At 39.7% G+C, this 25851-nt stretch overlaps 1 protein-coding gene across 5 annotated transcripts in view; it reads right to left on the bottom strand.

The window, feature by feature from the left end:
* Window positions 1-543: 543 nt before the first annotated feature.
* SH3KBP1 (SH3 domain containing kinase binding protein 1) overlaps window positions 544-25851 on the bottom strand; it is a 529030-nt gene continuing 503722 nt past the window's right edge. For all 5 annotated transcript variants that reach the window (XM_073616470.1, XM_073616471.1, XM_073616469.1 and 2 more), the window contains 3 exons: window positions 23695-23948; window positions 12958-13021; window positions 544-8904 (listed from right to left, as the gene is read on the bottom strand). In XM_073616470.1, coding sequence (XP_073472571.1) covers window positions 8863-8904; window positions 12958-13021; window positions 23695-23948 — 360 coding nt within the window. In that variant the 3' untranslated portion in view covers window positions 544-8862. The remainder of the gene's footprint in view (window positions 8905-12957; window positions 13022-23694; window positions 23949-25851) is intronic.

Consider the following 25851-nt stretch of genomic DNA (forward strand, 5'->3'; position numbering starts at 1 on the left):
TAATGTATCTTAAACAGAAAACTATCTTTAGATAGATTTTTACTCTAAAAGCATTTTATTCAAACAAATTTGATAAAAATCTAAATCTAACTTTAAAAAAAAAAAAAAAACCTTAATTTTTATCCACCCTGATTTAAAGTCCTGTTCCCAATATATTTGAAACAAGGGTGAAACAAGCCTCCAAATCTACACGACTTTGATCTATATGTTCCCCCCACACACTATTCTACAATTGGCAAAACCCTTTACTTTAGAAAGATTCCCTCCTATATCCCCTTGAGTCTATGGGACAGGAAGAAAAGGTAATTCTCCACAATTGGATACAGACAGCACAATTAAACCTGAAGGGGGGTCTAAACTATTTCCTGCCATATTCACGACAAAAAGAATTTTGGCTTTAGTTATATTTTAAAGCAGAGATAACTAGGCTCTTCTGTCTCAAGAAGAGGTGCAAGAAACTTGGTGCCCATATGTCTATTTCTCAACACAAATGGAGTTTAACTTTAAATATCTTATCTCATTTTAATTTCCCAAAAGACATAGTATACTTCATGTGTTTATTAAATCCAGCAAATAAAAAATGTAAAAAAAAATACACAAGCACAGCATTTCAATATAAAAACATTCTTTTTCATTATTATGAAGCTTACAACAGAGTGGCAAGTGACAATACATAAATATCAGGGATATTATAAAAATCCAAGTTAAAAACAACCATCACTAAATATGCATTAAAATTATTTTATGAATCGAGATATTGAATTTACTTTATTCAATGTAATGGTGTTTGCTCAGACACTGTGGGGGAGATAGTAAAATTAAAACATAATTTACATTTCATTTCGTTGTAATGCATATAAATTACAATGAGTCTGTAAAAATGTAATAAAGAGAACAGAACATACACAGGTCACATATTAGAATTCCTGCAAGTACAACAAATTGGTATAGACATTCATTCCATGCTGTAAATTATAACATCATCTTCTTCATAGATACATAGGCTTGCTCTTCTGAGACTAGCCTTTCCTGGCTGGGTATGCCATGGGCAGAGAGCAGCCTCACAGCGGAAAGAAGTCTGTTTTGGTTTTATAATGGCATATTAAATGGGTTAAATATACATTTGAAGGTAAATATGTTCTTTGAAATAGCATGCATTCTTTTCACACTGGCCACTTGGTTACGCTTCAGAGAAGAAAAAGACTTGCTTGTCTGGTCTGGCAAGAACACTGTAAAACACACACCAATCTACAAACCATTAGGAAAACAATAGTATTTATTTCCAGTAGCATTTTCAACCATGGACGTAGTCTGAAAGCTCCAGAAAAGTGGAAAAGGTAAATGGGCTCATGGCAGAAGGCATACAAAATTGAATGAGTTATATATTCCCTTTGGGGGGTGGAAAATACTTTTATAAATGGTCTACCTGCAATTTGGTGGTTACTTGCCATCTCAGTAATGTCAGTGGGACATACCATGTGCCCTCACCCTATAGGTTTACAATTGTCATTGCTGGTAAAATGGACCAATACCTAACATTTTACTTAAACCTCTGTTAATAGGGATAGATAAATAAAAACTGATAAAATGGCTAAAGTGTTTACCTTTCATGGGAAAAAAATGTTTCTGAGGGCTCCCTGCAACATGAGTCCCAAGATCAAGTACTTAAAGTGAGAATGATCTTAACATTTAAAAGAAATCATGGCTATTTGGTCATGTGAAAGCACTGAAAGGAGCCTTGAGCAGTATTTTCTTCAAGAAAGCATTTAAACCCTTCTATTGTTCTTTACTAATTAAGCAGCCAGACAGTTGACATTGTTTACATTTGAGTCAACTTAGGTCAACTTAACAGGATTGCATCAGTGTGGGGATTGTTTTCCTTCAGGAATTTGGCCTTTGTCAAAGTGTAGGTCACCCAAGCACTCTAAATGCATTTTTACCTGATTCCTGGTTGAGCAAGAAGGGTTGCTAGGTTGAGGGTAAAAAATGTACTGTTCACCTGGATTTTAATGGGAACCTGTTAATAAAATAATATTACCCAAACAACACAATTTCCTGAAAATGGACAGCAGTCTACTTTTAGGAAATTGTGTAATCACCAGTGCTTGCACACACCATCTGTTCTGTTAAGAGCCGCTGCAAAGCCATTGTAGACCACTAAATCTGGGTACGCACTATAGATGCCTTTGCAGACCTGAAATCCCTCCATCTACAACACAAAGCATGAGCATCTCTATAGGTCACTGAGGTTCAGCTTTGCATTGCGGGATGTAAGGAGTCTGCCAAAGCACAAGGCAGTAGGCACTACAGGTCAGCCTATCCACTGAACACATTACAAGATATTTCCAGGCCAGAATGTAGATGTAATTCATCCAGGGCTTTCTTGGACTGCAGCAGGGCACCACACAGTTTGGAGATCTTAGAATATCTCCAACGAAAATCGCCTAGATACCATCCATATTGGATGTATATGTCAGATAGATTTACAAACTATACTGGTTACCATCAGGTCATTCTTTTCCCTAGTACTGCTTTGGTAATAGTATACAGCATAGTAAATTCAGCTTCAATCCCTGGTGCTAAGAATGATTTGCCTATATTATTCTCCACCCATTGATGGTCACAGATGTTCCATCTCCTGCCAGCACAAGGGAAATAGTGTCCTCCTCCTATGAAGGAGGCAGCTAGAGATGTGAGGCCTATCATTCCTAGTTAATCAAGGAAAAAGCTGTAAAAGACAACAGAATAAAATAACGGAAGAGGTTGGTCATGCAAGCATGTATAATATGATATCATCAATGCAAAATTACAGAATATGTCCTATTCTTTTGAAAACACAGTTAGCAGCTGTCGTTAAACTTATAACATCTTTCTGACCGTTTTCTTTCTGTGGAGCAGTGTTAATTTTGTTGACAAAAGTAATTGTCATAATTTTAGTCAGCTGCATGTTTTCAATGATGAAAACTAAACGAAAATAAAATTCACTTTCAATTCAGATGATAAAATAAGACTAAAACTAAAATGGCATTTTAGTCAAAAAAACTATAACTAAAACTAAATCGAAATTTGACGTCAAAAAGCAATATTCTTGTTTGTTTACGAAACTTGGTTTTATATATAAAGAGGTTACTTGATACTTGTTTTCATTATTAATAGAGAACTGCTAAAGTTTTTATATTCAGGTAATATGGGCAATGGCATTATAGACAATAGAGTTTACAGTTTCTAGTCTTTTTTTTTATGTTTTAAAGGTGCACTTCTATTTGTAAAAAAGCAATATTTTTATTTGTTTACGATACTGAAGATTTTAGTCTACTAAAATGTACTGGAGATTTTAGTTGACTTAAATACGACTAAAAATAACAATTCAGATGACTAAAATATGACCAAAACTAAAATGGCATTTTAGTGAGAAGACTATAACTAAAACTAGATTGAAATTTGACGTCACAATTAACACTGCTGTTGAATAATGTCAGTACGTACATAGCCTTCCTTGCTCACCTCTGAGACCTGGAGCCAAGGTATATTGCTGCATTCCCTGCCACTACTATGACATTTCTAGTCTGTTCAGCAGTTTTAGTTTCTGATGGGGTTCTACATGACATTACTTCTGAGGTGCAGCACCATTCCAAAGTTATTTGGGATTCAGATCTGCTGAAGTAATGTACTTATTTAGAAATGTCTCTGGATTTGCTTCTCCTTGATATTCACATGAACAAATTTTATTGTCATGTACCACCTGCCTTGTGTAGGCCTTTGGCATGATTGTTATTTGATGTTATCTTTTTCCAGTCAGATTGATATCTTCCGTTTAACCTGTTATCTTTATTTTTTTGCACTGTGGATACTGCCTTGCTATAATAAAATAAAATGCAATATATATATATATATTTTTAAAAAAAGAGCTGTTTACATGTTAGATGTACCCAGCAGAATAAAATCCAGATGCATGTATGAACATCACTATTCCATTAATTTTTTCTTACAGCAGAAAATATATTGATGATTTTTTTCCTATTTGAAGCGGCCTTCCACCCACTTAAAAATCAGCAGCTACAAAAAGTTTAACAGACACTCACCTGTCCCACAGTCCAGCGATGCGGCCCCCCGAAGCCTCGCTTCCCCTCCCTCTCTGCGGTCCCGGCATTGCAAGTGTGGGCGCCCGGCTATGGCTTCACAATGAATGGCTGGGTAATCTTCTGGGACCTGTGACGTGTCCCAGAAGATTGCAGGGAGGGAGGGGGGATTGGTGAACTTCCTTCCGGCGCTGCGGCACCAGGAGAGCAAGTGGGAGCTGAGTACCTGTGAAAACTAGGTACCGGCTCCCCCCCCCCAAATAAATGACATGCCAAATGTGGCATGTCAGGGGGTCACAGGTACTTAAAGCGGAAGTTCAATTTTTGGGTGGAACACCGCTTTAAGAAGGAAGACATGCACTGAATGCAGTGCTAAAAGAAAGTTTGTGTGCATGTGCCCAATAACAACTGCCTGTGACAAGACTTTCACAAAGCCTTGTCTATAGCCTTAGTTTCTATAGGCAGCAATACTATACTTTCATATGACATGTATTGATTCTATGGTATGGATCAATAAATGACTGTAATCTATTATGTAATAGATTCTTAACTACTAATACTCATGAAAAGCACCTGTCACCTGCACAAACTGAGGACTGAACTATTATTATAAAAATATTGGTTAAGTCCACAAAATGGCCCCATTATTTGTAGGCAAAGGTGAACATTAACCACAGCCATGCATTTTCCCAGTAAAATGTCTGACATCTATATGCATATCTATTGCTGCTTTTATTTTATATCTTTGTGACCATATGATTTAAAAATAGTTCTTGGTACTATACATATAAATTGAATTTCTATTTTCCAATTCCCAACACTAGAGGTTGCTGTTGCACTACAGTCAGTGAGGTTTGAGCTGGATTATACGTGTAGCGCAATGAATGACAAATTCTGATATTTCAGCTGGTTTGGATTCTTCCCTCTTTTTAGTTTCAAGACAATGCTTATATTTCTGGAAATATATTGCTTTAGGTAAGTATAACTTCCAAGACTAAATTATCATGGCACAAAGAAGATAATAATAAAAAAAAAAAAAAAAAAAAAAAAAAACTTTCATCATGTTCCAAAGAGCAATTTTGTGCTCTCAGAAGAAAAATGCAGACTGACTTTCCCAATGGTTGTTGCTGTTCCGTTACTATACGTCACAATGGTTTGCGCCATAGTATTAAAGATATTTTTTAGGAAATGTTGGGGTTCCCCATGTGGTAACATAAATGGGACCCTTCCTACCCATGTTTTCTCAGGACAAACAGCGAAGACTGTATGGGAACTACCTTTTTGTACCTGAACTTGAATCCTCTAACCATTTCAAATGTCAGCAAAACAGAGTTCCATTATTAAATAGATGTTTCCATGTGTCTGATATCCTTTTTAAAAACACCAGTAAACTATACTTTTCCCCAAAAAATGTATATGTATTGATCCCTACAAATAAAACCTAAATTTTTTTCCAAAAACGTCTTCCAACTTTCTTTTTAACACTTATACCTCTTCTATACATCACTAAAAAGTGAATAGAACATTTTCTAAAAAGAAAGGGATTATCTCTTAAAAATATAAGTGTACGGTCTTTTTATAGGAGTCAATACTAAATATTCATAAGAAATGCATTTGTTCATGGGTTTAAAAAAAAAAAAAAATTCCTGCCTGAATCTGTAGTACTGTTTTTTGAAGAAGAGTTTTTCTGCGCTAACATGTGGCTGCACAAGTATTTTCTCTTCCCCATCATAAGTGAAAAAGTGTAGAAATCCCCTGACCTCAAGCTTCAGGATCATTTTTTTTTGGATCTGCTTTTATTATAAATGGGGAAGGCTGTTGGTGGGAAACATTAGTTGAATTGCAAAGTTGTATACAATTTTAAAATGAGCAGTGTTTGAAATGGCTGAATACAACCGATAAATACTTTTAAACACTTTCCTTAAACACCTTCTTTTAGTGGTAGAGCATTTTATTACCAAACCAGTAAATGGCATCCTTGAAAATGTTGCACTGCATTATGCTGACTGCCAGTGCACTGTATACACAGCAAAATATTGAAGGCTCCACAGCATCATGGAATCCAATCTATTTTTTTCATTAGATCAGACCTACTCAACTGTGGCATGCTAAGGTGTGGCCACACACAGACAGACACTACAATTCAAACTTTTCAACATGGTTCCCATCAGATAGGCACACAGGGGCAGTATATTAAAATTCTTTCACAGAAAGGGATGTGCATTTTGTAAAATGATTGTGGGGTCATGTAGCCATTAAAATAGTGTTTAGCAGAAACGTGTGCGTGTTCAGCAAAATTGTTTAATTTTTTTACTTTTGGATAGGGCGGAGAGGGATTAAAACCCCTGCCCTGGATTTTACTGCTATAGAGGGGCCCCACTAGGGATATTTCTCTTACTTGCTGACCCATTGGAAATGGTTTCACCAGACAGGAAGTGAGGGTACATTTGCAACAGTGACAAAAACAGCAATAAAATGCTATGCAAAAAAAAAAATATATATATATATATACAGCGGGTAAAAGAAGTATTGAACACATCATCACTTTTCTAGGTAAATATGTTTCTAAAGGTGCTATTAACATTAAAAAGTTCAGAAATGAAGTTATGTGTAATAAAATGGAATGACAGAGGGAAAAAGTATTGAACACGCTAACTGAAATTTATTTAATACTTCGTACAAAATCCTTTGTTAGTAATGACAGCTTCAACATGCCTCCTGTATGGAGAAACTAATCGCATGCATTGCTCAGGCGGGGTTCTTCTATGAACTCTGATCTTTAGTTCTTTCCAAAGATTTTCTATTGGATTCAAGTCAGGTAATTGGCTGGGCCATCCTAGCAGCTTTATTTTCTTTCTTTAAAACCAATTGAGAGTTTTCTTGGGTTTGTGTTTAGGATCATTGTCTTGCTGAAATGTTCACCCTCATTTCATCTTCATCATCCTGGTAGATGGCAACAGATTTTTAACAAGAATGTCTTGGTACATTTTTCTATTCATACTTCCTTCAATGACATGAAGTTTGCCAGCACCGTATGCTGAAAAACAGCCCCACACTATGATGTTCCTACCGCCAAACTTCACTGTTGGTATGGTGCTTTTGGGGTGATGTGCAGTGCCATTTGACCTCCAAACATGGTGTGTATTATGTACATCCAAAGAGTTACATTTTGGTCTCATCAGACCAGACTATATTCTCCCAGAATTTCTCAGGCTTGTCTAAATGTTGTGCAGCAAACTTCACCATGTTTTTTCTTCAGCAATGGAGCCTTGCCTGGTGAGCGTGCATACAGGCCATGGCGGTTGAGTGCATTACTTATTGTTTTCTTTGAAACAATTGTACCCTTGTACTCTTCTGTCAGAATACTTGCGAGGAGCACCTGGTCGTGGCCGGTTTATGGTGAAATGACGTTCTTTCCACCGAATTATGGCCCCAACAGTGCTCACTGGGACATTCAGAAGTTTAGAAATCCTAAACCACTGCCATCAATAAGGTTGCAAAGGTCTTGAGAGTGCTTTTTGCTTTTACCCATCATGAGAGGTTTCTTGTGTGACACCTTGGTAATGAGACACCTTTTTATAGGCCATCAGTTGAGACTGAACCAGCTGAAAAATAATTTGCACTGACAAGGGGCAGGATTGCTTTCTAATTACTGATAGATTTCAGCTTGGTGTCTTGGCTTTTCAGGCCTTTTTGCACCTTCCTTTCTTCATGTGTTCAATACTTTTCCTTTTTGTCATTCCATCTTATTACACATAACTTAATTTCTGAACTTATTTGTTTTGGTTTCTTTGTATGTATGGGTTGTTACTGACATGTGGTGACAATTTCATGTCAATAGCACCTTTAGAAATATATTTACCTAGACAAATAGAGATGTGTTCAATACTTATTTTACCCGCTGTATGTGTGTATATATCTATATATACACACAAACACACATTATATATATATATATTTTTTTTTTTTTGTCTGCTTTGCGGTTGAAGATTTTCCCTTGCATCTGGTGACTTCATTGTCAACATGAGAGCCCTAGATAACAGTAACAACCCAAAGAGGGTTCTAGTTCTTCTCCCCACTATCTGGCTGGACATACACGTCATCATAACTGCCATTTTAAATATATATATTTAATTTTTGCACAATTGTGCTAGGCAAAACAAAAAAAAAGGCACAAATCATATTTAACCGTCATTTTCCTATTTTAAACACACATTCCTAAAGTACAGTGAAAATAATTTCAGAAGCTTTCTATCACATTGCATGGACAGTACATTGCATATGTACTTTTAAAAGTCATAGTCATAGATGTAAATGAATACATCAGCTCATCTGGGAAGAAAAAAAAAATACAATTAAATGACATAACTGCACACCATACAAATTGTTCAGGAGTCTGAGATAAAGACGCAAACACACATATAAAAAAAAAAAAGGGGGGAAATTATAAAGCTTGTAAACAGACAATCTGAAATACACGTTATTCATGGAAAAATATCATAAAAAAGTACCACTCTGAAGTAAAACTGCCTGAGTTTCCTTCATTCGCAGTTTTAAGAGGAACACTTGAGCACAACATGGAGTTGTCTTGATAAATATGTGTGCCGAGCACTACAAATGTCCCCAGGGTCTCCTTGGTTGGTAGAGCTGCTGTTGTGCTTTCTGAGCTTCTGAGGTGAATCTTAAATCATTTGGCACCAAAAATATTTTGGCCTGTGTGGGAAGAACAGCTCTTCACTCTTGACTTTCGGTGGATGAAAGTTATTTACTAGGCATGATTCATTCATTTAGACTGTAGAGATTTTTTTATTTCATTGACATCCATCTGAAAACAAAACAAAATAGGTAGGTTTAATAAACTTTGGCTATCAAACAGTGCTACCACAAACCAACCAAAAGTTAACCAGGATTAAAAAAAAAAAAAAAAAAAAAAACTACCATTATTGTTTAGCTTAAACCAGAACTTCACTCTCAATAAAAATTAAGGATTTTTAATCCATATGCTGCTAGCATTAGTAAATAGATAGGAAAGTATATCCTATTTACCGATTTTAAAATTGTTTTCAGTTACTATCTGGTTTCCAGGCCTAGGCAAATGATGTCATGTATCCCAGGAGTCCTCAGGAGGGAAGGAGAGGGTTTCTCAGCTAAGCACACCCTCCTGCCTGCAAGCCTGAGCAAAAGGCAGACAGATTCCTGGAAGCAAATGCTACATGAATCATTTGCCCTTATTTAAGATGGCCACTGCGAGAAATGCTAGGGAGTGATTTCTAAGCAAAAAAAGGCATTGAGGCATGGATGGATGGGTGTGTTTATTGCAGGCTGGTTGGTAAGTGAGCTGGGAATCTTTCTTTGTTGTTTTTTGACATGTGTCGCCCTTTCATGTGCTCCTTGCTGCAAAGGCCAGTTATAGGTTGGGGTGGTTGCCATTTGTTTGCACAGATGGGCGAGTTTGCTTTGAATATTAAATATGTATTAAACAGGGTTTTTGATGCTCAGATGCACTGCTTTAAACACAATTATACTTAAAAGGGTTTAAAAGACATAAAACCAAGGAGTGAACATCCCCTCTACAGACCAAAGTGAGTCCAGTAGTGCAAAATGGCCTTCTTTAGATAAGATAACATTTTAGCTATCATGTCCTAGTCATTAAACATCATAAAGAAAAGAATTAGTCAACTGTTCAAAACAGCTTTCTCTAGATAAGTTTACATTTTCAGCTAATGTGTCCTAATCATGGACCATCATTACAGTACCTTGAAAAAGTATTTATACCCCTTGCAATTTTCCACATTTTGTCATGTTACAACCAAAAACTTAAATGTATCTTATTGGGATTTTGTGTGATAGACCAACACAAAGTGGCACATAATTGTGAAACTTAAGGAAAATGATAAATGGTTTTACATTTTTTTTTTTTACAAATAAATATCTGAAAAGTGTGGCGTGCATTTGTTTTCAGCCCCCTTTACTCTGATACCCCTAACTAAAATCTAGTTGAAGCAATTACCTTCAGAAGTTACCTAATTAGGCCAAGGAACACACCAGACAGGTCAGGGATAAAGTTGTGGAGAAGTTTAAAGCAGGGTTAGGTTATCAAAAAATATCCCAAGCTTTGAACATCCCACGGAGCACTGTTCAATCCATGATCCAAAAATGGAAAGAGTATGGCACAACTGCAAACCTACCAAGACATGGCCATTCACCTAAACTGACAGGCCGGGCAAGGAGAGCATTAATCACAGAAGCAGCCAATGGGTTCATGGTGACTCTGGAGGAGCTGCAGAGATCCACAGCTCAGGTTGAAAAATCTGTCCACAGGACAACTGTTACTCATGCACTCCACAAATCGGGCCTTTATGGAAGAGTGGCAAGAAGAAGAAAGCCATTGTTGAAAGAAAGCCTTAAGAAATCCTGTTTGCAGTTTGTGAGAAGCTATGTGGGGGACACAGCAAACATGTGGAAGAAGGTGCTCTGGTCAGATGAGACCAAAATTGAACTTTTTGGCCTTTAAGCAAAACGTTATGTGTGGTGGAAAACTAGCACTGACACATCACCCTGAACACACCATCCCCATCGTGAAACATGGTCGTGGCAGCATCATGTTGTGGGGTGGCTTTTCTTCAGCAGGGACAGGGAAGCTGGTCAGTGTTGATGGGAAGATGGATGGACATGGCAATCTTAGAAGAAAACCTGTTAGAAGCTGCTTAAGACTTGAGACTGGGGCGGAAGTTCACCTTCCAGCAGGACAACAACCCTAAACATACAGCAAGAGCTACAATGGAATGGTTTAGATCAAAGCATATTCATGTGTTAGAATGGCCCAGTCAAAGTCCAGACCTAAATCCAAAACCCTAAATCCAATTGAGAATCTGTGGCCAGAATTAAACATTGCTGTTCACAGATGCTCTCCATTCAATCTGACAGAGCCTGATCTATTTTACAAAGAAGAAAGGGCAAAAATTTCATTCCCTAGATGTGCAAAGCTGGTAGATAAATACCCAACAAAAACTTGCAGCTGTAATTGCAGTGAAAGGTGGTACTACAAAGTATTGACTCAGGGGGGCTGAATACAAATGAACACCACACTTTTCACATATTTATTTGTAAAAAGTTTTGAAAAACATTTATCATTTTCATGCCACTTTGTGTTGGTCTATCACATAAAATCCCAATAAAATACATTTACGTTTTTGGTTGTAACATGACAAAATGTGGAAAATTTCAAGGGGTATGAATACTTTTTCAAGGCAGTGTAAGTCATCCACAACATCATCCACAGGACAGTAAACCTCCATTCAGGAAATACAAAAACTTTATTTCTAACTTTGCAACATACTGTAAAAAACACCAATGTATTCAATTGCCCTGACCAAGCATTTGAGATACAGGGCTGAGGGAATGTTCTTTTTTGCATAGGCAAAAAATATACTTTATTTGCATAATTTCTCGCAGAATCTAGATGGAATTAATTTTTTTACCAATAGTATGCCCCTAGGTTACTCAAGAAATGTCCCATAGCCTTTTGGTTGCACAGCTACTCTTCCACAAGTGATTGGTTGTTCAGGAATTCAGGGGAGCACTATAGAAGGAAGGGTAAAGAGTCACATGCACCTCATACACAGAAGCATTGGGTATTTCTCTTCACTCCAGTGGGGAAGGGGGGCGAACAGAAGAAAAGGGAAGGTGCATGCACAACCTTTTCTACTGATGGTTATTTTTAAACAACTGATTGGTGGCTCATAATTTACCTAGGGAATGAGACTGGATAAAAAGATGTCACATTGCTATTCTGTCTGCTAACTGCTGAGTACCAAGATGTTATTAGACAGCACTGTACTGAGCCGATCCGTGGAGCTGGGTACCATGTGATCGCTGTAATTGGTCAACACACGTTATTGTTGATCCCTCCTCTTCCTCTTAAAACAGAGAAAGCCAAAGGTTGTAGTAATATATGAATGGAAAAAGAATGCTGTATCATCAGCAGCTGCGGATCCATTTGTTGATTTTTACGGACGCTGGGATCTTTATCTGACCCTTTTCACCACTCTCCTCTCCTATACACGCAACCTAAAAATTCTGTCTTTGTATGTGAATTGTATATTAACCTGTCCAAACGCAATATTCTCCACGTACACGTTCCTGAAAATGGCTGAAATAATGCTGGGTGCTGTAATGACCACTGGCTGCAAACCGTAGATGATCACAGTGTAGAAATGTCATCAGCACACCAAAGAATCCTCAAAAGGGTTCAAATCTTTATTCACATGGTCACACGGTACATATGCAGCCATGTGACCATTTGAATAAAGCTTTGGACTCTTTTTGAGGGATCCTTGGTGTACTGATGACATTTCTTCACTCTGTATATTAACCTCTCCTCTTCATCATCATACACATCTGCACAATAACACCTTCATCTCCAGCCGGACACTGTATGTGACCTGTATTTTAACCCCTTCACCACCTCCTCCTCCCTCCTGTATATGACCTGTACATTTACCCCTTAAGTACCAGTGTCTTCCTTTGCAAAAAATTGTCACAAAAAATGTCTACTTTCCAAAAAGGGGTTGAGGGTTTATTTTTTATTTTCTAAGTTTTACAACAGAAAGTAAGAACAGTTTTTTTTTCTAAACAACAGAGAATATTAATAAAGCTCTATTTGTCTAAAGAGCTCTATTTGTCTAAAGAAAATGATATAAAATTTATTTGGGTGCAGTGTTGCATGACCGAGTAACTGTCAGTCAAATTATTACAGCACAGAAAACTGAAAAATGGCCCGATAAAGAAAAGTTTGATAAAGAGTTGGCACAACAAAGGCTCAATTTAAGGTCATGAAACATTATTATAACCAGGCTGATATTGGTGTACACTGTACCTGTAATCGTAGACGAATCTTCTTTTCCTCGTCCAGTTCTGACAAAAGCTGTTTTATCTCTTTTCTAAGAAATAAACACAATGATTTGAGCTGTTATACAACTTACGGAAGCAAGTTGCTAAATTTATTACTCATAAGACACTTACATTTATACCGTACATTGTACTGAAATTAAAAACTTAATCAAAACCCAGTCAGGTACAAAGTGTAAATATAGCTGTAAATAAATTCCTTTACATGAATCACAGCATATGAGACCTTGAACTCACATTGTGAGTTGTGTCAACCATTAATCAAATCAAGGAAAGGTAACAAGCAAAGTACAGAAACCCTTAACAAACAATTGCATGCCATTACACTGCATGATGAAAGGTAGCGCCTAATGGAAGGTTATCGAGTTGCCAATCTTTGTAATAACAAAGACAGTAGAATTTTTTTTTTTTTTAATATACAATGGGTGCAGCCACACTGAACTACTTTTCATCCTATGTATGTAGTGTAATCTGGGGGACATCCCTGAGGTATAGGAAAGAGTCTACCTCCTGAGCAAACTCAGGTCCTGGTTCACACTAGAACATGGTGTGGGAAACTCGTGATCAAAACGCATTGCCCTTGCGATCTGCAGTGGGTGTCCGTTAACGACAACCCAAATGCAGGTTGCAAAAGCAGTGCGTTTGTACAAAACTACCATGCTATCCTGTTGCAGTGTGCTTCCAAAAGTGCACTACTTTAGTGCAATGTGGTGTGATTTGAACCCACACAAAATGAATAGGTTCAAATCACACTGCACTAAATTGTATGTGAATTGCACAGTTATGCGATGAGCATTCCTGTGCGATTCATAGACAATTGATAGTGTGACCCGACCCTTAGAGTATACCTAAAGGCGAAACTTTTTTTTTCGTTTTGGATAGAGTGGAGAAGGATTACAATGCTTGTCAGGTTTTATTGCTGTCTGTGCTCCTGTTCAGAAGATTCGCCCTCTCTATTTGTCCTGTTTATCATTATCATTGAAAGTAAAAGAAAATTCAAAATTTTGGGTTGTCCCCAGAAAAGTAATAGAGGAGAAATCTTCCAATGGGGGTCCCCAAGGAATTACCTTAATTTGCAGAGATTTCCTTTCACTTCCTGATTGGCTATGGGACAGGACGTGAAGGGGAATCTCTGCAATGGGACACAGATGGCGAAAAGAAAACTGACATGGATTATAACTCTCGTTTGCGCTATCCAAAATGAAAAAAAAAAAGTTTTGCCTATAGTTGTACTTTAACAGCAGTCCATATAATGGCTGCCTATGCTTTGTATGCCTTTCAGATTTATGTGCATGTTTAGACAAAAATGTCATGCAAGGCTCCGTTAAAGAGATTTATCCTCATTTACTGTCACAGTTTCACAAGATAGGACATAAGGGAAAATCTGCAATAGAAACAGCAATCAAAAACTTAAGCAAAAATAGTTATGAGGCACTTGACTATGAGCTATCGTCTGTCAAAGGAACAGTGGTAGTAGGAACTGGCAAAATAGCTTTGGCAGTGCTACAACAAGGCGAGGGGTCCTCTAAAAAAATAGGCATCTCATAGATTGAGGAATCTATGCAAAAACTAAGGAGAGGGAGCCAGATATTTGTCTTGTGAATCTAAAATACTTTAATATAGTAAGAATCTAGCATCCAGCGCTCAGGTGAATCCCACTACCTCCCAACACAAATCATATACACACCACAATCACCAGCAGCTGGAATAACCCTGTCCCCCTGGGCAGGTAAACAATATAATTAAAGCGGAGTTCCACTTAAAAGTGGAAGTTCCGCTCGTTGTACTCTCCTGTCCCCACAGCCTCAGCCGCAGGTATGTGCGTCATCGCTGGGGCTCCCTCCTCCACCTTCCCCGCCCGCCGGGCCAGTAGGAGAGAGGAGCGGAGCCTCGCGCATACGCAGTAGGGTTCCCGACATGAAGCCGTAAGGCTAAACTGCCGGGTTCCCTTACTCACCGTGGAGGTGGCAGCACCCGATAGCTGACGGAAACATCAGCTGTGGTGCCATCGCTGGACTCCAGGACAGGTAAGTGTCAGATTATTAAAAGTCAGCAGCTGCAGTATGTGCAGCTGCTGGCTTTTAATTTTTGCAGCGGTGGGCAGAACTCCGCTTTAAGTCTTCATTTAGACAGACAGTTAAGCTGCATTTTTGCCACCTAACTGCCTGCCTGCCTAAGCTGCAGTAGCCAGTGGATGGGGTGTTTGAATACTTTGTGGCCATGCCAAAGTTTACCCAACTTGTAGCAATTGGGGACGGCTACACATTCAAGTAAGTGGGGAAACTGCGCAAACGCCCCACCACTGCATGCAATGCACGTGGTTGTGGTGTGTTTGTTGGTATAAATGGGGTTAAATCAGGCAGTGAGGTTGCATTGCATCACTCCCTCACTGCTTGTCAGTAGCCTCTGGAACATGATCTGAATGCGGAACGGGCTTCAGAGGAAAGGGAAATTTAAATGCATATCTAAATCTATCCTAAAAAGCGCTGATATCTTTTTAAACATAAATGCTTTATTATAAATAAAAATTTGATAACAGGAAGATGAGCTATAGCCAATGCATTTTAGGGGCCAAAAATTCTTCTTCATCAGAAAAAAACTATTGAACTCTATAAAACATTTCCTAAGAAGAAAACAAGAGAGCTATCTCAATGGAGTTTTCTTTGTTTTCATGATCAGTCAAAAGCTGATGGGGATTCCAGCCTCTAATAATAAAAAAAAAAAAAAAGTAAGCAAGATCTATCTTTCCCCAGACAGTAGTAAAATTTGACAAGGGTTCCAATCCTTCTCCAGTCTATCAAAATATATTAAAATCAACCTTTGGCTAGACCAGTGTTTCTCAACTTTTTTTTCGGTCAAGGCACCCCTTAAAATTATCTCAAGGCACCCTATTCTAAAATGTAAAAAACTATTCTAATAGTTTTACATAATGCGGCAGCATTGACACACATAGGACACCCAACATTAGAGGTGATTTATTCTTTCAAAGCAAATACACTTTTGCACACTAGTACTGACTAGTATTCCAGTGTTTCTCATCTCCCTCAGTTTCTCTCCATCACTCAGCTAATGTGATCCCAGTGTTGACGGAGAGGGGCGGGGGAGGGTCAAATAATCTAGCTGTGCAGGCAATCAACACCCTTCTTATCAACACTGATTACATCACTGGTTGTTAAGAAGCCGGTTGCTGGAAGGTTGAAATAGTGCGCAATAAAAAACCTTTGGATTTGTGTAACTAATAAGTAGGCTTGATCCACCTGCTGGCTTGTATATATTTTTGGGTAATTTTTAGGCATTTTGCCAAAGCACCCATGAAGAAACCTCAAGGCACCCTGGTTGAAAAAGGCTGGGCTAGACATACACTCTTGGTAGAGCTCCTGAAGCATTAACAAATTCAGTCATATATATGTAGAGGTAATAATTACCGTATTTATCGGCGTATAACACGCACTTTTTTCCCCTTAAAATAAGGGGAAAATCGTGGGTGCGTGTTATACGCCGATCCCCGCTATTTTGTGATCTGTCTGAGCGATCGCCGCCGACATTCACATAGCTTGTATTTTTAAACATGGCGCCGCGGAGTTCGGAGGGACTCGGGGGCGCTCGTTCAGCTGAACAAGTGCCGCCGAGGACACAGTGACTGGGCGGAGCCGAGATACACATAGCCGAGGGTTCTCGGCTTTTCTCGGCGCCGTTCACAGTCACGCCCAGTCCCGCCATTGGACCTCTGTTATGTCCATCATAGGGACTGGGCGTGACTGTGAACGGCGCCGAGAATAGCCGAGAACCCTCGGCTATGTGTATCTCGGCTCCGCCCAGTCACTGTGTTCTCGGCGGCGCTCGTTCAGCTGAACGAGCGCCCCCGAGTCCCTCCGAACTCCGCGGCGCCATGTTTAAAAATACAAACTAAACGTTTGTATGTCGGCGGCGACAAGGCTGCACGGACCACTGGGGACAAGGCTGCACTGGGGCAAAGCTGAACTGGGGCAAAGCTGCACTGGGTACAAGGCTGCACGGACCACTGGGGACAAGGCTGCACTGGGGACAAGGCTGCACTGGGGACAAGGCTGCACTGACAAGGCTGCACTGGACACTGGGGAAAGGCTGCAGATGAACACTGATGAGGCTGCATTGATGGGCATTTAAATGTAAGTTTTTTTTCCTTAAACTTCCCTCCTAAAAGTTTTTTTCCTTAAAATTCCCTCCTAAACTTGGGGTGCGTGTTATACGCCGGCGCGTGTTATACGCCGATAAATACGGTATCTGTTTGGTGCAAAGAATGAGGAATGCTCTGCTTCCGTGGGTTCAGGATAGAATACCATCTATGGCAGACAATGAAACTCTTTCCAGCATTGGACCCTGAGCCACCTGAGGTGTATATAGTAGTCTGCAATGAGCAGATACCATTGTAGTTTACAATCACATAAAAGCAGGTGCATGTAAAAAAAAAAAATAAATAAATAAGAAAAGCACATGCAGCTGCTCATGAATTCCTTAAAGTGACATTAAACCCAAAATGTTTCTTTGGCATAGTTAGGATACATCAGAAGCTTTTTGCTTGCTCCACCCACCAATTTCATAAAGCGGTCCCAAATGGGGACATATGGGACAAAATAATGGAAACTGTTCAGTTGGTCTTGTTGTCACCCAACACTTTATCCTGCATAGGTCCTACCGAACCCTAGAACTTCTTTATAGGATAGGCATGAAGGAAAATCTTGAATGTGCAAGATGTGCTCAATCTCCTGGTTCTTTTATTTATTTATTTTGGAGGTGCTCCATGTGCCATGTGGCAGCATGTGATATATGTGATCAACCCCGTTTATGGGTTGTTAACTCCAGACCCTGTTCTATGGTTCCTAGGGTACATAAATTCCAACAATTTGGAACACAATCAGGTAGTGGCCATTAGAAGATCGTTCTTTATGGCTTCTTGCTGGGTCTCCCCCAACCCTCTTACCCTTGGGGACTGAATCCAGGACCTGGACAAACAGGTAATGTGTTTAAAAAGTATACTTATGTTCAAGGAAATGCTTCCTGAAAGTTTGAAAAAATATGGCAAAAATGGATGTTCTATGTTAAGCTCACAATAAAGTAATGTAGTGCCTAAAGGGCTGGCTAGCCTGTGTCATACAGCTTTTTTTTTTTATATAGTGTATTGGTTGCCCTGGTATGCTTTTGGAACGCTGGATATTAATGAACTAAATGTGTTGCTAATGTTAATGGTTTATTGGCTCAATTGAGTAAGGAAAGGAGAGAGGAAGAGGGTGAAAAGAGGAAAGGAGGAGGAGGAGGAAGGGGAATTTTGGTGGTGGTGGTTTTTTATTTATTTTTTCTTCTTCTTGTTTTGTTTTCTTTTTGTATATGTTGATATGGAAAGGAAAAAAATTCAAAGTAAAATCTGGACAAATAAAAAAATTCACAAGGCAACGCACAGCAAGTATGTGACCATGGTGTAGAAATAAGAAAAAATAAGTATTTGAAAAAAATGATAATTATATGTTCTATCTACAGTTGCTTATATTGCTATGTTGCTTTATCAGGCATGTGAATTGTTGGCTGTGGGTTTAATGACACTTTAATGTGGAAAAGTGAAGTGCTTTCGGGACTTCATACTGTAATCTCTGGCAGGGCAGAATATGATGTCACACTTTATAGATTCTGTACACAAATGCAATAGTAAAAATGTAGTAGTTGGAGTTCTATTGGTCTAATTGATCCAGCCTTTAATTGCCCTTTCTGCTTCTTTTGAAAAATCTCTGAAGAGCCCTACAAATAGCTGAATGTGAATGGCTTTTACTAATCACTTCCTTCGCTCCTATAAATTTATATTTTTGTTTTTCTTCCGATGACATGGCCATAATCTACAAAGGGAAATTACTGGCTCCTAATAATAGCAAGCCAGCCAATAATTAGAATACCGCTAAGTGGGGAGATTAATTAAATCAGAGCTTTTGAAGCTATATGCAGAATGGATTGGAGCTGCACAGTAAGCAATATGAAAGTGGAAAATTATCAAACTAACAAACAAACAAGTTACTATTGTTGAGCTCCACACATAATACAATTATTGAAGCCCTAGAGGCGGACGCGTTCCATGATAAATTTCCAACAATTAAATTGATAACCAAACTTTGGAAAACAGTTAAGAAAAAGATGGGGTATGGAGTCTTAACAGCCTACTCTCCTATTTGGAACAACCATAATTTGCAGGAAGTTCTTAAGATAGGCATATTTAGAGAGTGGGAGAAGCTTGGCCTCAGTAAGCTAAGTCAATTATATAACGACTCTGGGTTAAAGAAATTTTCAGAACTGGTTGGGGAGTTTCTTCCTATATGTCCGGTTGGAACATGCCCTTAAAGCACAATTTAAAGCCCAGACCCCGAGATGGGAAGAGATGCCTCTATTTCAGTGCATAATTCAAATAACCCCCACTAGAGGGGTAATTTCAAGAATTTATGACCAATTAAGCAAATCGGTTAATAGCAGGGAAATACTCCTTCGGGTAAAGGCTAAATGGGAAGAGGAGGTGGGAGGAATGACCCAGGAACAATGGGCGAGAATTTTGGAGTTGGGAGCGCAGGTTTCTGTGACCCCTTCACAGAGACTCTCACACTTAATGCTGTTAAACAGAGCCTATTATACTCCTAAAAGACTTTTTAAATTTGGGAGAAGGCCCAATGACAACTGCCCCAGGTGTCGAAGGACGGGAGATCTCATTCACATGGTGTGGAGGTGTCCCAAGCTGTTTAGATACTGGGAGGAGGTGACTGGGAACTTGGGAAATATTTTCGGTACGACAGTGGCAAACGAGGCCTTGGTTTGTATTCTGGGGCATAGAAGAGTGATGGGAGAAAGGTTGAGTACTACCTTAGCTGTCACGCGGGCCCTGTTTCAGGCCAGAAAGTTGATAGCACTTAGATGGCAGGTAAAGGAGCCCCCCACCGTGAAAGACTGGATCTCTACAATGAATGAAACCTTGGGTAGGGAAAGAATGGAGTACATAAAAAGGGGCAATCTTCAGGAATTTGAAAGCATGTGGAAGATGTGGATAGAGAAAGTGAAGAGTCATTAATAGTGGGATCTGCATAGACACGGAATAGACTGAGGGATGGGCTTAATATAGGTATATAGGCAACTGGTATCCTTGCAGGCAAAGGATCCTATAATAAAGTGTTTCTGGATATGCACATTTTTAGTTAAATATATAGCTTAGTAGGGTATAGGATAAACATATAGGGAGTAGGTGGGGGGGGGGGATCGGGGTATTAGGGCATAGGTAATTTGGTACACAATACAGGCTGGGCCAGTAGAAGATGGGCACGGGGAGCCCACAAGTTCATTTTTACAAACCTCTCTTCTTGTATTTTTTGTTGGTGTTTTTGTCCTTTTTCTTCCTTCTTACGGGTCCCTTTGGTTATCGAGTCCTAGTTAGTGGGGCTTACGAGATGGAAGGGACAGAGGACTTGTTGGTAAAGAGGCGTAATGGAATCCGTTGGTCATTATGGCGATATAAAAAGCAATGAGAAAAAGTATAATCCACTATGATGTGAATACGTGAAGGCGACAGTTAATGAACATCAAACTGATTTAGCCCTCCAAACACTGTTTACTGATGTGGAAAAAAAAAAAAAAAAAGAAAAAAAAAAGTATAAAATGTACTATTTACTACCAAAAGTGTCGTGCCCCGTACGCGCGGTCGGATTTTCCGATGGAGGATGTGTGGTGGGACCTTGTTGTCGGAAATTCCGACCGTGTGTAGGCTCCGTCGCACATTTTCCATCGGATTTTCCGACCGACGAAGTTTGAGAGCGGGGTGTGGGATTTTCCGACGGCGGAGTCCATTGTCGGAGGTTCCGATCGTGTGTGCGCGGGTCCGGCGGGCGGGGTGCCACGCGTGCTCGGAGTGAATGGGGGGATGGAGGCTGTTGGCCGCTGCCCCGTTTGTGGTCCCGACGTGCGTGTTTTGCGTCGCTGCGTTTGGAATGATCGGATTTTCCGGCAGCTTTGTGTGACCGTGTGTGTGCGGGACGGGTTTGGGCCGGCGTCCGTCGGAGGAAGTCCTAGGGTTTTGTTGTCGGGGTGTCCGAACGGGGTCCGGCCGTGTGTATGGGGCATTATACTGTATAACACCTTTTATCCAACCTTTTGCATCCATAGTTTTGAAAAATTAAGTAGTGGTGAAAAATTATACTTGAGAATTTAGCCAATCATTTAGTGTACTGGTGTAATAAAAGAAAAAAAAAAAAAAAAAAAATAATCAGGGTTAAGGTCGGAGCACTGAGCTCCATCATAGAGTTTCCTTTTTTGAAAATACTTTAATTTTAGGGGTAAATTACAGGATGCATACACACCTAAATGCGTACCAGGAATGTTATACCACTATTAACTTAACTTATCAGTAAGTTTACATTGTTATTATTTACTTTAAATACAAAGTTTTAGCTAATATCAAGTCGGATGAATATATAGCCCTGTATGAATATGGAAGAAGATGCTGCCTTAGTTTACATGTCAACCTGGTACAAGTTTTGACGCCCTATGCAGGGGCCCATATATCAGCAGTATTGATACCTATTGAAGCAATATCTTGCTCAATTCCTGGACTGGGGATTGTGACCCTGCCTTTGCCTTCTAATGCCTACTACAGCTAATTAGAAGCCAACATCGACAACACAGCATGAGTGTCACTGCTATTAATGAACAGAATAATGTAGGCAGTCCATCCAGGGGTGCGAGTGGGTGTTGCAAGGATCAAGTTTACATAGGAATCAGATAATTTAGATTACTCAGCTTATTTGTAAATCTTATGTCATACTTTAAATGTATAACTGGCATGCTAAAGTAATAATGGCATGCTTTATATTCTAAAAGTTCTATTATTTATGGGAAGTGACCATTATTTTTTAAGTTTCCCCAGCAGGATATAATAAATGGCTAAGAGGGCAATTCATATATGGATAATAGAATTACCTTCTACATATTCTATCTGTGGGCTGGTCACTAGTCCTGGAGAGTACTGCAAGTCCCCACTATCACCACCATTTAAAAGGGGCCTTCCCTTAGTGCCAAAGCGCTGCAATACATAAAAAAGATGTCACGCACCTTCCCACTAGATCCCAGGAACTGTGAAGTAGCCCACATCTGCCAAGATGACACTTCAGCACAACCCAAGAGCATCTTCTAGTGAGATCTGGGTTTCTCTGCATTCTAGAGAATCTTGACAGAAGGAATATCACAGCTGCCTAGGCATCACGGAAGGAAGCCATGGGAGAGGCAAGTATTTTTATTAATTTTTTTCACTATAGTTTTTTTCCATTGCTTGCAGTGTTTCATCATGTGGGGAGGGGTAAATGATCAGCTATGATCTGGTCTGGTATGATCTGGTATTTTTAGTGCAAGGTTCGCTTTAAGAACAGCTGATTGCAGAGAGTTTATTCTGGGCTGAGCAGCACAGCTGCTCAATGGTTAGCACTTCTGCCTTGCAGCACTGGGATCTTTAGTTCAAATCACAGCCAAATTTTTATCTGCAGTTTGCATTGTCTCTCCATGATGCGGGCGTTCCCCCCACACTCCAAAGACATGTGAGTAGGTTGATTGGTTCCTGTCTAAACTGACCTAGCGTACTTATGCATGCGAGATAGGGACCTTAGACTGTAAGCTCTTGAAGGGCAGGGACTGATGTGAATAAATGGTATATAAAGTGTTGGGTAAATTGACGGCCCTATATAAATTCCTGTAATAAATAAATAATAATTACTGTAAGTAAACCTAATAAGAAGCACCACTGCCATAACAATGATCACAATATTAGTATGCAATGCCAAACTATCATGTAGAATGATAAGATAATGGCGTTAGTGACATAGTAATGCCTTTTGCACATTGGCATCTGCCCTGTGCAACTTAAATTTCAATATCTTTCCCAGGCTGGGAAGCCCAGGTGCAGCATATTAATAGTCTGCCATGCATGAATGGCCGTACTACAATAGAAAATATGCATCAGTTCTACCACATACTTGAGTACAGCTGCACACAATCAGGATTGTCTAAGCGAGGCTGTACGCTGCACATTGGCATGAGCAAGCAGGGAAGACGTCAGTAAAGAAGGGCTCGGAATCCTATTCTTCAGCAATGACCCTAACATTTTTAATTTTTTAGGCTACTACTCACCCTGTAAGCTTCTACTTTTTTTTAGTTGTGGAACTCTTCTATAATCTTTATTTTGTTAAATTGTACAACAGTGCATTTTCATATATCCCTTTCTTAGCATACAGCCATGATAATGGTAGCTCTAGCCTCATACATAAATAGGGGTTAGTCTGAAAAGTCTTCACTGATTCTAAAGACATTGCTCAAGTACATGGATAAGCAAGGAGAAAAGCTGACTATTATTGCAACATAAATGGCACACTATTTTCACAGCAAAAAGTCTCTCTAGTATGTTAGAACTAAGGATGAGCCCCGGCGTGGTTGCACACCCCCAGTCCAGAGCCCGCCAGAAAGTCGGCACTGCGCTGCTCGCAGGCAGTGAGACATTTCCCGATCTCTGGAGCACGCATCAGGAAATGTCTCACTGCCTGTGATTAGCGCAGTGCAGTGCCGACTTCCTGGCGGGCTCTGCACTTGGGGTGTGCAACCACGCCGGAGCTCATCCTTAGTTAGAACACCAAGTATCTATAAGTGTTTACATGGCAGTGCATACTTTTGTTGGTCCTTCATTGTCTCGATGATGCTTCTCAGCTCTTTGACTTGTACTTGTAGCTCTTCCAGTGGTGTCTGGCTGGTTTCACCTTTGTGCCTTGGGTCAGAACTACTAAAGGATGGAGAATTTGATCTGTGACTGCTTGAGGTAACAGAGTGGAACGCTGATGGTGCACCGGAAGCTCCATGCGAGAAGCTAACACTTGAAATTAAACCTCCAGGTTTTGGGGGCAATGCAGCTCTGTTGTCTGGCAACTGAAAAACAAAAAGAGAAGCCTAATGAAACTAAGAAAGCCAATATTGAAAATCAACCTCTGCTATACTAACACACGGCAAAGCAACAAATTCACTTAAATGCTCGCTCTCACGCTACACATACGCAGATTCTCTTTGGTCCCTAAAATCTCTACTCGGCCACATGAAATGATAACAGACACCTAGTACCTAGTTCCTCCCTCAATGTAGTACTGGCAGCCCGATCAGCCAATCGCCAGGCTGGGGAACTGTCATTTGAGGATGAGGAGACAACCGTAGTCCTGTGTAAGCTCCAACTAAAGCATTCTGAAGCCTCCAGATAGCTTCATTGTGTTATAGCAGCAGGGGAACAAAAGAATATAAGCAGTGAGGAGGGGAGAGGTGATATTTGGGTGAACCCGTTTAGCCCTGCAAGACCAAAGCACATGCTCACTTTTAAAAAGGAAAAATTACCAACAGGTTACGGTTACTGCTAAAATCTGAACCTCCACTCATGAATTTTCACAATTCTTTATTTCTTAGGGATAACTTTCTTTCTTCCTCTATACTTGTTTTCACTCTGTGTCAGAGCAGACATGTCAGTCTGAGGATCATGTTGCAAGGCCATCCTCTCTCCTGCTTAGGCACAGTAGTGCTGATGACAGACATTCAAATTACTGTCATAGTAGAAATGGGCAATTAGGGTTACATGAAAGAAAAATTAAATGCTTTGTTAGTTGTCAGTTTTAACCTCGATCAGCCCAAACAGAGTGTCAGTTATCAGCCCCGAGCTCAGCCACAAAATAAGTAAGCCTCAACCAGGCCTTACAGCCTGAAATTGGGCTAACATTTCTTCCACTTACAGAGAACAAATACAAGTGAATAATGGCACAAATACTTATCTTTCTATGCTTGCACTAATAAAACATTTTAAGAGTAGAATTTATTTATTTTTTTACAAATACCCGGCTGACTGGCTTTCACTAGTGGCCAAAGAAAGCTAGATTTTACTTTTGTGCGGTTGCTGACAAATTGAATCAGATGCTTCTATAACCGCCAGAAGAGATATTTTCTCTCCAGACTTTTCAATTCATACCAAATACCACAGTCATTACAGAGCCAAATATTAATAACACACTGCTGCTTTGGATTCTATAAAATGTCAAAGAACCCTCCCCCCCTCCTTCTTATCTCTTCCTCCTCCCTTCCTTCCTTTCCGTTGTAAGTTTTCTCCCCTGTATGAGAGTTCAGCAAGCGGAAAGAGGCCACATGGTCACAAGGTATGGAGTCCTCTTCTTCATCTTAATAAAGCCAAGGGAAAGGATAGGGACCCAAGAAAGAGGTAACTTGGTCCCTCCCCTTTTTGTTTTTTATCTCATTTTTGAAGTTCTCCATGTGTTTTGCCGGTTACTTTACCTTGTCATTCATTGCATACTACATCACGTGCTTGCAAAAGGGTAATTGGTGAACATGACGGGGATGATGCATACTACAAGTTTTACATATAGTTTGTCAAGTCGAAATATAAAGCGGTAAGAGATACAACAATCATCTTTGATAGAGTATACACAACTTTTCATTTATTTAGTATTTCAAGACACTGTGTACATGGAAAGGCGATCTGATCCCATGCGAACAATATTTTGCCTTGAAAACTTGTCCGGTTTAAATGTTAATGGAAACTAATGGAGGGGGGACGTGTGGGGTGGCGGGGACCCCCCCATCCACAGCGTAATCCCATAGGGGGTGGCTGGTGGCACTCTCGCCTACTCGTTTCTCTTCTGCACGTTAATAGGTACTGTTGTGACAATCCTAGGAGCAATATATTCCTAAACAGGTAAAATTCCAAGTTATGATTTTCTGAATAATGCCTAACCATATTTGGGTTGTGTTCAGTCAAAAGGTGCATAAGTGTAGCGCTGAA

Source organism: Aquarana catesbeiana, linkage group LG02 (genome assembly GCF_042186555.1).
Source record: "Aquarana catesbeiana isolate 2022-GZ linkage group LG02, ASM4218655v1, whole genome shotgun sequence".
Taxonomy (NCBI): domain Eukaryota; kingdom Metazoa; phylum Chordata; class Amphibia; order Anura; family Ranidae; genus Aquarana; species Aquarana catesbeiana.